Raw genomic sequence first — 14,341 nt, forward strand, 5'->3', positions numbered from 1 at the left:
TCTGGCATTCTCAACCACGGCAACAGTAATTTTTTCAACAAACTGTGATGCTATTGGCTGTCGGTCTCTCCCAGGAGTAATTCCCTATTTGCTAGTTAATTTGATCATTTGAATTAGTCTTCAACTCCAGTGTGGAAAGAGGACCTCTCTGTTTTCCTTTAATGGGTTGATTCTCTCGAAGAGCAACAGCATTACTGCTGTTGTTTTGATAAAAAAATCTTTGACTGAAGCCCTGTTCATCTTGAGTGGACCCATTTTGACTATCTGCATCTGTAATGCACACTGACACTCGTGTTTCAACCCTACGTCACCACACCAGTACCAAAGCTTAACGGGAAGTTGTGACAGTAACACTACTAACACTGCAAATCCTGCCACCCACAGTCTGAACATCATTCCTACAAAGATGGATACTCATATGGTAAAGAGCTATCCATCTACACTGGCTCAAGTAATGAAAGTTAAATTACAGCCACCCCATACTTTCTCTATCGGTAGTGGTGTTGGAGTGCCATAACATCGACTTTGCCTTAATGTCTGCACATACTTAAAGGCTTTTGTTTTGTGCAATGTTCCTAGTGTAATGTACATATGGTTCTATACTGTTACAGTATTGTGCATAGACACAGGCTATGACCCAGATGGTCCTATGGTTACCATGTGCTCACCACAGTTTTTACTTACTTTGGTTGCAACATTTTTATAGAGTACTATCATGGCAACCACTGGCATTTAGTCACCAGTAATTGTTATTGTTCCCAAAGGAAGGCATGTAAGCTGACCATCTTTGAAGTATAGGTCTTGGGGCAAATTACATTTGCATCGAGTTCCACATCAACATTTGTTTGTTTTGCAATAACGGGCCTACTGCTTCTGGCATTAAGCTGCATTATTCTCATCACGGGCATTTCATAAAGACATAGCAGTGCGGCATTGTCTTTGTGTGGTTGAACACAATTCTTTCATGTATTCTGTAGAGGTTTAGTTACTCAGAGTGATGCCCCGTCAATTAAATATAATACTTAGCAGATAAAGCACATTCATTATTACATCAACATACAGCCAGAGCAAAACTGAACTCGTGCATGAAGAATGTTGCTATTTATAGAAAAGATCAACTGTTCCAGAAGATACAAGCCTTACAAACGTAAGAGATTTTGAGAACATTCTAGAAATGACATATACTAAATAACAAATATGGAGGCCAGCTTCAAACTGGTGCCCGAAAGCACACCAGCCTGCAGAATTAACCATTACACCACACTGCATGCAGCATAGCTTATGGCAATATTTATGCAGACACTCACATCACATGAAACATTCTCACAGTATTGCGAGGTACATAGCTACAATATGTTTATGATATATATCCAATTGCCAACTAATGCACTGAAAAATCTTTTTTTAATTTTTTGAGTTAACACATTATGACACTTTTGTTGTATAAAAAGCATATCATGAAAGCAGAGCAATATATTTACTGGTGGGTTTTAAGCTGCTTACACACACCAATCATACCTAAGATGTGTTGGGACATGCTTAGTTGAGAAAGCAGTAAAGATATGCATGCAATTCATTGATTTTGTTTCAAGCCAGTTGCAATACAACACAGAGCGAGTCATCTCGTCCACCTCATGCAGAGAGATTTAATGAAATATTGTTACTGACTATTAACATACCTTTCGCTTTCGTACAGCTACTTGACAAAAACTTTCAAGCATGTTGCAAGTAACCTGTCGTGCTAATCTGCTGCAGGGATTGAACAGGACATTTCTCAACCATGATCCTTCCCATAACAACAAGGGTTCTGGTTCACCAAAAACTTTACGGTGCCAACGGCCAAAGTATTTTTCTGCTAGGTATATCTTCCTCCATTCATTCTGTTAACAAAGCAAGTAATTACAACAAATTCACCATTTTGTCATAATATATAATATTCTCTTAGATTATGCAACTATAGAAAAATCGAATACAGGGAATTTAATTGCTCCCAGTATATCACAAAGGATGAGAGAGAGAGAGAGAGAGAGAGAGAGAGAGAGAGAGAGAGAGAGAGAGAGAGAGAGAGACACACACACACACACACACACACACACACACATACACAATAATTTTTCCACAATGGGAGCTCTACTTCTGTTGTCAGTGAAAATAAATATTATGCTAGAGTGCATAGCTGAAGGGCTTATTATAAAAATCCTGAAAGGATATCTTCCAAGATTCATCACAAAATATATTTCTTTTCACATAATACATCTCACTTAACGATGATGGGAATAAAATTAGAGAAATGTGAATTTATAGAGAAGTGATGGTATAATCAGTCTGCTGATTTATGTACCCAATGGGGAAACCCTCATTTTCTACTTTTTTTAACTGTATAACTACTTTACGGGATCACACAGACTTCTCTTTGTTCACATCTGTATGCCACAGGATATCATCACAGGCCAAAATATCATTACAATTATACTATATTCCTTTCACTTGAAAGAAACACAAATTTGGTTTCATAGCTTAATGAAAATATGGTGTTACACACACACACACACACACACACACACACACACACACACACACACATACGCGATAGACATTACTTTTATTTATTCATTGCCAGACTAGTATCGACAGAATGTATTTTTATTTGTTCACTGTCAGACTAATACTGAGTACACATGCCCATCATTAATGGTATCGGCAACATAGAAGACAAAATATCTTTCAAGATACATTTACCTATAGTGTATTTGATATACATACACTAGATGCTTAGCACATGCCAAAGACGCTTGCCATTAATGTTCATCTAATTTTATATACCATGTAGTCTGACCACTGTGTCCGGATGGCTTAGTGGCCAGATCATCTGTCTACTAAGCAGGGGACCCAGGTTTGAATACTGGTCAGGCTCAAATTTTCAGCTTTCCTCATTGATTTAAATAAGTGTCCACCCATAGCCAATGTCTGTAATTCCTTTGTGTATTAATATCTAATTATTTTGGAGTGATAATCAGCATGTACAACAGTGAATGGCAATGTGCTTTGCATCCAAAGATAGTGACTGACTTGCTTATATCATAAATATAATTTGATTTCTAAACTGAATTATTTGTGTTAACAAAATATCTAGACAAAGGAATGTACTTTGGTGGCGTGTAGGACTGACAAGCATTGTCTTATATCACTGTCTCTGTGCTTTGGTGAAGATAGATTCATGCTAATGAAATTCACATGTTCTCTGAATCTTGTTTTGAAATTTGTTCCCATATGTTTTACATCTATTTTCTTGCATTTATCATAGTTTAGCTTATAAACACAGGTTTGTTATAAGGAATGAGAAGTACTTGATCACACTAGGTGGTGAGTTCTGAAGCTTATTCCCAGGTTGTTATTTGAAGATGAAGTTTCATTTTATTTGAATTTTTTCCCCAATGTGATATTTGAATATATGAAAGCTGCAGAGCACTATATATACAAGATAATCTTTCCAGTACTTACTTTGTTTAGATTCCTTGATGACAAATCTGCAATCTTTTCTGGTTTACGCATGTACCAGTAGGCATAGTAATATTTTGGATCTCCTTGTAAATATTTTTCCAATACTATATTGATTCCCTCTTTAGGGCTGATATTAGCCAGAGCGTCCACTGTCTTATCCTAATAAAAAAAGAGGGTATAATAAGTGGCTTGTTCATTTTAAACAACATAGAATGAAGTAATATGATTAATATATACACACAGTGAGCATAAGTTTATGGTTAAGAATGTGAAGTACCAGCTGCATTATAATGAAAAAAAAAATGTGATCTGTTGTTAATAGCAATCACATGAAAACTGACCAAGAAACAAAGACAGGTTTTTATTATTCTACTACAATGCGTAGAAAATCTGAAACTTTTGCTCCTCCTGGCTTACCAAGTATTCAAATAACCTAAAAGAATGGAATTTGGCAACATTCTCGAAAACCACTGATATTTTGAGATGTGAAGCAGTCCTCTTGCATACTTTGTGTGTCTCAAACACACGATGATGACCTTTGTTCATCTGACAAAGTATCTAGCACTACTGATTTTTTCCAACTTAATCTTGCCTTTATTAATTCTCAACCAGAAAGTGCAAGGTCTTGGATATCAAGTAAGTATGGAGTACAGGTCACACAGAATTTAGCCAAATATTGCACAACTCGATTCATATCATAACATCACAATGAAGTACCCTCCCATTATGATACAGTTGGGGTCATTTCCTTGAAACATGGTTCTTCAGTGTCACAGCACAAATGTTAATTATGCTCTCTCAGTGGTACTTGGATCGGGAAAATGTGTTGTAGTAAATCCCCACCTTACATCTGATGTTAAATGTACAAATTCATTACTTTGTACGTCTTGTTGCACATCATCTCCATTTTGTAAAATATGAAATGCATGCAAATGCTACAATGCACACCACATGTGTGTGATGTTTTAGGCCTGAAGGACTTTTCTGTAGAAGTGGTATAGCATATCCTAAATATTACAAATGTTTCTGAACCTACTGGCTGGCCCAGTCGGGGCATTGCTATTGAAGCAACTCTATGTAAATTGGAGTTATTTTAGGATGTCACAATCAAATCTAGACATCACAAATCTATCATTATAAATGCAAAACACGGTATTAACAAGAACAGCACATTAGAGCATAAATTTTATTATGCCCATTATACACTCCTGGAAATTGAAATAAGAACACCGTGAATTCATTGTCCCAGGAAGGGGAAACTTTATTGACACATTCCTGGGATCAGATACATCACATGATCACACTGACAGAATCACAGGCACATAGACACAGGCAACAGAGCATGCACAATGTCGGCACTAGTACAGTGCATATCCACCTTTCGCAGCAATCCAGGCTGCTATTCTCCGATGGAGACGATCGTAGAGATGCTGGATGTAGTCCTGTGGAACGGCTTGCCATGCCATTTCCACCTGGCGCCTCAGTTGGACCAGCGTTCGTGCTGGACGTGCAGACCGCGTGAGACGACGCTTCATCCAGTCCCAAAGTTTGGATGTACCGTGCACTATTCAGTGTCCCCTCGACGATCACCAGTGGCGTACGGCCAGTGTAGGAGATCGCTCCCCACACCATGATGCCGGGTGTTGGCCCTGTGTGCCTCGGTCGTATGCAGTCCTGATTGTAGCGATCACCTGCACGGCGCCAAACACGCATACGACCATCATTGGCACCAAGGCAGAAGCGACTCTCATCGCTGAAGACGACACGTCTCCATTCGTCCCTCCATTCACGCCTGTCGCGACACCACTGGAGGCGGGCTGCACGATGTTGGGGCGTGAGCGGAAGACGGCCTAACGGTGTGCGGGACCGTAGCCCAGCTTCATGGAGACGGTTGCGAATGGTCCTCGCCGATACCCCAGGAGCAACAGTGTCCCTAATTTGCTGGGAAGTGGCGGTGCGGTCCCCTACGGCACTGCGTAGGATCTTAAGGTCTTGGCGTGCATCCGTGCGTCGCTGCGGTCCGGTCCCAGGTCGACGGGCACGTGCACCTTCCGCCGACCACTGGCGACAACATCGATGTACTGTGGAGACCTCACGCCCCATGTGTTGAGCAATTCGGCGGTACGTCCACCCGGCCTCCCGCATGCCCACTATACGCCCTCGCTCAAAGTCCGTCAACTGCACATACGGTTCACGTCCACGCTGTCGCGGCATGCTACCAGTGTTAAAGACTGCGATGGAGCTCCGTATGCCACAGCAAACTGGCTGACACTGACGGCGGCGGTGCACAAATGCTGCGCAGCTAGCGCCATTCGACGGCCAACACCGCGGTTCCTGGTGTGTCCGCTGTGCCGTGCGTGTGATCATTGCTTGTACAGCCCTCTCGCAGTGTCCGGAGCAAGTATGGTGGGTCTGACACACCGGTGTCCATGTGTTCTTTTTTCCATTTCCAGGAGTGTAGCATACATAATGACGACAAACTAACAATATAAACTGCTACTGTGCCTACCAAAATTACTATAATTAGCAGTATTTAATTTTCATTTCAAAAAATCAACTTGCAGTTACAGATTTTTCATTGAGTAAATCTGGTGAAAGCAATTAATGCATTTCAGTTAAGCACACAGCCATTAAATTCTTAGATGTAAATAGTGTGAATAGTGCACAGTCAAGTGCTATGTGTGAAGTTTAAGAAGAATCTGACGCAGGGCACCCACTGACACGACACAGCATGGCATGACATGACATGACATGTCACGTGAAGTAACACTTGGTGTGACAGAAACATGTCAGCAACATGTTATTCTTTTGGCCATACGCCAACAGAAGTAACGAGGCACCATGTTTTCTTTGGATGACAACTGCATTCTGGCTTCAGTCAACTTAATGTTTTATGCAAATGAACCAATTCTACATCCATCTCTGTCATTAGTTTCTCGTAAAATTTTTACTTTTCGCATAAACAATTTAAAAACAATTGTTTTTGGATTCACGTGTTCTCCACTATGCAATCATCTTTCTCATTCTATTTCAAGAAAACTATATGATACAAAAAATTGAGTCCTTTGCACCTGAAGTTTGACATTGCAGCTTTATAATGATCTGGCACTCTATGTTATTGCTTGTAGTTATTATGCTACTTCAAAATTAAGTAAACTACCAACCTATTTTGTTAAGTTCACAGTGAAAAATATAACTGCTGGCCAGTTTACATTTTAGGCCATGCCTGGATGCATACACAATACAGCTAACACATCGAAATTATTTTTAACACTGGAAGACGAGCCATAAGTATTTCAGCTCTCAAGTAAATAGGTGATACTCCTGGTATTCTGCCATGATGGGCTCAAATGTGCCACACTCGATGATACTGTGTGGATTTCTGGTATGTGTTTATCTTTTGTATGTGCTTTATGAAGTCAGTTACAGTCACATTTTTGATTAACATTGCATTAACAGTTATTTTCGTTTAAGAACTAGAGATTGACCATCACATATCCAGTGGCAGAGTTGGATATATACAGTATGCTCAATTTTCCTTGCCTGCACTAATATCACCAGTCCCAAACATTCAGTAACTATTTTTGTTCAAATACTGTTGAACAACTGGCACATGTTATAGTGAGCAACGAATGTGAAATTGGATTTTACTATTTCTATAACTAAAGCATGCCGTGTTCTGGACAGCATGCCGTGTTCTGGGCAATACATGAGAGAGATGGCCACCAACTTGAAGACATATTTACTGTGAAATGTTCTGAGGCTGCCACAAACGTGGCTGTAAGAAGAAGAAATATGTCAGCTTTAAGACAAAGAGATGCAATGTAGTGGCCAGTTATTTTGTAAGTGAGACTGAAAAGAGGAGAGCAAAATCCGAAGTGTTACATAAGGCAGAATATAAGCTGTCATATGCTATTCCATTTGCATGTATATCAACATTTCCATGAATACTCTGCAGTTCACAGTTAAGCATCTGGCAGAGGGTTTGTCATGCCATCTTCAGACTAATTATCTCCTGTTCAACGCTTTCACAGCCTGAGGGAAAAATGAACTCTCAAATCATCCTATGCAAGCTCTGAATCCTATTATTTTATTACGTTGATGTTTACGAAGGAAATGACAAAGCTATCACAGCTGCTATTTTTTTTGGAAATAGCTGACTGGACACGGAAATGAATGATCACATTGATCATTTCTCCCTATGTAGGTGAGCATCAATAAGATATTTTCACATTTGGAGGAGAAATTTTGTGACTGAAATTTTGCAAAAAGGTCTTGCTGCAATCAAAAACACCTTTGTTTTAAATATTACCAACTGAACTCTTCTATCATATCCGTGACATTTTTTCCCCTATTTCACAACAATACAAAAGTAGCTGCACTTCTTTGACGTCCTACATGAAACCTATCGGGTAAGGATCCCATACCATGCATCAATACTTCAGAAGGGGGTGGACAGGTATAATATAGGCAGTTTAATATATCTTATTACATAGAGTCAATTGCCCCTTTTTATACCACACAGATATTTTGTCTAAATCATTTTGCAATTGGTTTTTTATCTTCTGATGACTTCACTAAATGGTAAACAACAGTATCATCTGCAAACAATCTAAGAGGGCTGCTCATATTGTCTCCTAAATCATGTGCATGGATTATGAACAGCAGAAGACCTACAACGCTTCCTTGGGGAACATTAGATATCACTTCCGTTTTACTCTATGACCTCTTACTACAAACTGTGACCTATCTAACAGGAGATAGCAAATCCAGTTGTACAACTGTGATGATACTCCTTAGGCACATAATTTGATTAGGAGCTGCTTGTGAGACATGGTATTAAAAGCCTTCCACAAATCTAGAAATATGGAATCAATCTGAGATTCTCTGTTGGATAGCATTCATTACTTTATGTGAATAAAGAGCTCATTGTGTTTCACAAGAACAATATTTTCTGAACCCGTGCCGAAAGACCATTTTCTTCACGGTAAGATATAATGTTCAAAAACAGTACATTTTAAAAAATACTACAGAAAATTGATGTCACTGATACTAGTCTGTAATTCAACAGATTACTTCTATTTACCTTCTTATATACTTGTGTGACCTATGCAACTTCCCAGTCCTTAGACACATGATCTTTCATTGGGCAAATGGTTGTATATGATATCAGCATACTCTGATAAGAACCTATATGGACCAGAAGACATGCTTTGGTAAGTGATTCAAGTTGCTTTGCTACACCGAGGATAACTACTTTTGTAAGTTACTCATACTGACAGCTGTTTGATTCGAATTCTGGAACATTTACTTCGTTTTCTTTGGTGAAGGGATTTCAGAAAACCATTTTTAGTTACTCTGCTTTTGTGCCATGGTTATTCGTGCAGTGAAGGCATTGATTGTATGTTTTACATACTATTTTGTTGATTTCACTGTAAAATTTTTATTGTTGTTTCCAGTAGTTGTAAATTCTTCTAAAACATAGTATAACAAATTAATCTGCTACTGCCATCTCTTCCTCACACTATCCAAACATCCATTTTAAAGCAGTGCTTACTGATCATGGTTTGTTTAAGGCTGTTGGTTTACTGATTTAGTTATCACTCTTTCCAATAACATAATTGTCTAAGGAGATCCTGTGGCTCACTTCATATGATGCCAAGGAGTCGGCACCGTTAATGTTGCTTGTTCATGAAATGAGTGTGGGAACAGTGTCATTTGTCACCGCTTGTAAGAAATTATACACATGCTGCAACCAATGATTCATTCTTATCCTTCGTTATTTAATTTGTTATGCATGTTCACAATATGGTAATTCACAAATTACAACACAATTGTCTTTATATAAAAAATGATTGTATTAAGACATGTTTCTCACTATCCAACCTCTGATCAATCACACCAGGTGCTGTATGTGTTTCATTTATAATGTACAAAATATTCTATCCAGAACTGATGGAACGGTCAATCAATGAAATCTCATTGTTTTGAATTTTTGTAGTTATTTTATGTGTCTTGACCTTAACTGCTGTGTTAAGAAAAAACTCAGTACCAGATTCTGTCATAATTGCAATGGAATTTCTCTATTTGTTAGATTGTGTCAAAAGAAGCACGATGCAACATGCCAACAATAAGAGAAATTTAGGAGTTTCTCAAAACTTCACCATGCAGCTCACTTTTCACAAACACTCCACTTATGTGAACTCAGCGTTAGGTGTTCAAAGAGTTGAATACATATCCTGCTTTCCTTTTATTTTATCTGAGGATACACTACAATTAGAAGAATTGTGGCTTAAACAGCAAAGGCAATTTCGAAGCATCTGCAATCTGAATACTTATCAACATCAACTCAATAATTCTGTACGAGAACAACTGATTATTTGTGCAAAACAGAAAGCACATCTGGGTTGAAACTAATGCTAAATCTTGATCAACATTTTATAATTCCAACCCATAGTTGTCTCAGCTGTTTATATATGCAGCTGGATTATTTTCATCATTTTTGACATTGGGGAGCATGATTGCAAGAGTGATTAGAGAGCATTAAACGGAAGTTTTCTCAGTAAAGCACTGCCACGAGGCTCCTCGTCCTTCCAGGATCTAAACCTGTAACTTTTGTTTTGTTATAGATGAAGCATTTCGTCTCACAAAATACACTATTTCTATATATAGAAGGCAATGTCCTGACTGACTGGTCATCACCCAGCCAAAACTGCTAAGAATAGAAACTTGGAGAAGGTCTGGATCTTCTACTGGAGGCATTGTTTACGAAGGGATTTTTTGAAATTCCAACCCTTATAGGGTGAAGGTTTTTTTCCCCCTTCTCTCTTCACTATTAAGGCAATTTTGAAGCTAGACCTATGAAGATTGGTATTTGGTTTCTCAGTCAGAAAAAAAGAAATAAGTTTTTCAGCATTTTTGGTAATTTAACCCTAAGGGGATGAAATAGTGAGTGAATTTTTTTAAAAATTTACCATTATTAAAGAACTATTAACTCATATGAATGCGTGGTGTCTGTCGTTCCAGACATGTCCGAAAGAACTGATACCACATAGAATCTGCAACTGTGATACACTAAATGCAAATTGAAGGTGGGGAGAGAAAGGAATGGAAAGGGAAGGGATTACCGATGTCAGCTGCATTGAGACATCACGCGAATCATTGGTGAAGAGTGAAAATGTGTGCCGGATTGTGATTCAAACCTGGGATCTCCTGCTTACCAGGCAGGTGCACTAACCACTGTGCCATCTGGGACAGTGTTATCGCAATTGCGCGGACTATCTCAGCACGCCTCACGGCCGAATATGGGCCGAGATTTTTTACGAAAAATATTTTACGATTAAAGCACATTTAAAGCTAAATCTATGAAAATTTAAATTTGAGTTCTCAGTTACAAATAAAGAAATACATGTTTCACTGTTTTTGAAAATTCAATTCCTGGGGGGGGGGGGGGGGGGGGGGGGGGGTGAAAAGGAGGATGAAAGTTTTTATGGAAATATTTCACTGTGCAAGCACTTTTGAAGTTAAATCTATGAAAATTTATATTTGACTTCTCTGTTAGAAATAAAACAAACACGTCACCATTTTTGGAAATTCAATCCCTAAGGGCGTGAAATATGGTCAGACTGATTCACTGACTTATCATTGCCTAGCCCAAATTGCTAAGGATAGAAACTTGAAGTTTGGAGAGGGTGCAGATCTTATACTGAAGGAATCTTTTCAGAACGAATTTTTTGAAATTCCACTTCTAAGGAGGTGAAATAGAGGATGAAGGCTTTTTGGAACTATGTCACTGTTCAGGGAATTTTGAAAGTAGAACTATGAAATCTGGTATTTGGTTTCCCCGTCAGAAAATAAGAAATACATGTTTCAATATCTTTGTAAATTCAACCACCAAGGGAGTAAAATAGAGGGTGAAAGCTTTTTTGAAAATAAATAATTCCTAACAAACTATTAAAGGATTTTTAAGGTTACATCTATGACAATTGGTATTGGACTTCTAGGTTAGAAATATTTCAGTTTTTCTGGAAATTCAACCCCTAAGGGAGTGCAATTATAATGGACAGTAGTGTATTCTATGCCCTGTTTTGTTGCCCACCCTGGGCTTAGATTTCAGCAAGATAATGCCTGTCTGCACATTAAGAGAGTTTATACTACTTGTCTTTGTGTCTGCCAATACCTACCTTGTCCAGCAAGATTGCCACAACTCTCCCCAACTGAGAACATCTGGAGCATTATGGGCAGGGTGCTCCAACCATCTCGGGATTTTGACAAACTGACATGCCAATTGGATAGAATTTGGCACAATATGACACCCCTAGCAATTAATGCTGGCCAAATAAATGCTTGCATAAGGGCCAGAGATGGACTAAAATTTTATTGACTTGCTCAATTTGTGAAGTTCTTTCTCTTGAATAAATCATCCAAGTTTTCTGAAATTGTTATTTGCTTGTCTACACATTTACATCACATACACCAATTTCCATCCCAGCCCCCAGTGTGGTGTGTCTTTTTCCCTCAGAGTGTAGTTTTTTAGCCCACTGCAGGTAGTTTTTCCAAATGATAGTACTGACACGGTTTCTAGGTTACCCTCTGAGAGACTGTGGCATCAATCTGTCAACACAATTAAAAAATAACCCCTCATAGTCTACATTGGAACACTGAATCTAAGTAGCCTTCAATGCCACAATTAAACATTTGGTTAACATCTCCTGTTGCCTGCAGACATTTGACTATGCCAACATTTCCTGATTGCACAGACATTTGATTTTCAACAAAATTCTGAAGAGATTTATACCTTTTCAGAATGCCCGCACTAGTGGGGCCAGTCATTCCAGGTACAGAGTGTAAGATCCTTGTGATGGCTACATTAAAGGGGTTCAAGCTTAATATCTCAGTTAAAACATGAATCCAAGGTTTTGAAAACATTTGAAATCTCATCCGAAGCTGCAACCTTTTGTGCTTTAATCCTCCTTAACTTCATTATCTTTTAAAAATCTTATTTGTTTCATGAGCAAAAATTCCTTCATCCACAATACTGAAACATTCTTCAAGCTCTTGTATAAAGTTCTTGTGAAGCATTTTATTTCGAAGCAAACAGTCACATTAAATAAGTCACTGGAACGTACTCTACAGAACATAGTCTCCAGAAGAAAGTGATTCACTTTGTTGTTTGCCAGTGAATAATGCCTGCATCCCATAGGTTATCACTGTGGAAGAATTCAATTATTTTTTCAAAATATTGTGCCACGTAATTTGCTGTGGATAGCAATGAGTTTCAATGTGTCAAAATTGGAAGACAAAAATCCTTTAAAACTCTTTTGTAAAAAAAAGAATGTACAAATGTTTCCTCTTCCTTATGTTCAAGAAAGCACTCTTTGAATAGCTTTTTTTAATATTGCACTTACAAAATTCCTTTACGAAAAAGGTCACTATCACATTCTATTTATATGCCGAGCACTGAACGTATTTTAGATAACCACTTATGATTGTTTTCGAAGAGTCAACAAATTATTTTTGTTCATGAATCTAATATTGTACTCACTACTGTTTTCACTTTATCATACTGTATATTTTATTCCTGAAGAGGAACCCCCAACCCCAAAAGGATGCATGAGCACACTGTGTTGAATTTTCTGTCTTGAAAATCTGTATACTAGCTAAAAAATGTTTCTACTTGTTTCACAAATCAACTGTCTTCAAAAAAACACATGGCCTCTTCTGTCATCAGCTAATACAATCTTTACCTGCTAGCTGTTCCACTACATTATTTTTCCGTCATCATTGTACTAAAGGCACAATATTCTCCCTTGTTGTTTCTGCATGTGGGATGTTACTATCAGCCAAAAAGGAACAGTTATTCTATTTGTTACCAAATAATTTGATATTACACTAGAGTAAAATATATTACTTGATTAAGTATTATGGTTTAACTTTTAATAGTGTGAAGGTCAAACTATGTTTTTATTATGAACAAAATACTGCTCACCTTCAATGAATTCATTCATAAACTACCAAATGTCTTCGTTTTCCATTTTCTCGAGTGGAATTTGGCCATCAAAAAATAATTCCACAGTCCTTTGCGACAAACAAACACTGTCGTTTTCTTCTTTTTCACAACTTCAAAGCTGCTACTAATAGAAGACAGCCACTTTGCTGGTAAACCTGACCACTTCATTTTGTATGCTTTCACTATGTATGTTTCAAAATAATGTCTTTACACTCGAAATTCTGCTATTTCAGTATTTAAAAAACTCCTGATTTATCAGAAGCATAAAACCCTTTGGTGGGTTTGAATTCCTGTGCTCCATCGCCAGCAGTCACTGCAGACTGGCATTTTCGGTCACAAATTGCAGGGGTGGACAAAAACATGGAAAAACTGAAAACACAAGACATTACCATGCGTCAAACAGCTTCCAGTCATCTCAGAAAGGATGAATACCATTCTTCCTGAAAATTAGTGGCCAGTTGTGGTAATGACGGTGGTGGAAAGACATTATGCACCCTTCAATCCAAAGTAGACCACAAGGCACAATAATATTAATATCTGGTGACTGTGGTGGCCCAAGTAGATGCAACAATTCATCCTCATGCTCACAAAACCAGTCCTGGACAATGCCAGCTGTGTGGACAGGGGCCTTGTCATATTGGAACACGCCCTGCAATTCTCTGCTTATATTCACATTGTTTTGGTGTTGACAGGGTTCACGAGTGCGGCACTCAGTTCAGCAGTGACTTTTCTAGTTGACATCCTCCACATCCTCTAATTGTTCCTCACAATCGTCTTCAATGACAACCTGTTGGGATTGCTCAATGCACAATTTTGCCCACATTGTGACTT

The 14,341-nt window shown here is 38.3% G+C and overlaps 1 protein-coding gene across 1 annotated transcript in view; it reads right to left on the reverse strand.

The window, feature by feature from the left end:
* The window catches only part of LOC126185121 (protein purity of essence), a 321,301-nt gene that overhangs the window by 76,424 nt on the left and 230,536 nt on the right, over positions 1-14,341 (reverse strand). The window contains 2 exon segments of the mRNA XM_049927939.1: positions 1,680-1,880; positions 3,502-3,660. Of these exon segments, the coding sequence (XP_049783896.1) occupies positions 1,680-1,880; positions 3,502-3,660 (360 nt within the window).

Source organism: Schistocerca cancellata, chromosome 4 (assembly GCF_023864275.1).
Source record: "Schistocerca cancellata isolate TAMUIC-IGC-003103 chromosome 4, iqSchCanc2.1, whole genome shotgun sequence".
Classification (NCBI taxonomy): domain Eukaryota; kingdom Metazoa; phylum Arthropoda; class Insecta; order Orthoptera; family Acrididae; genus Schistocerca; species Schistocerca cancellata.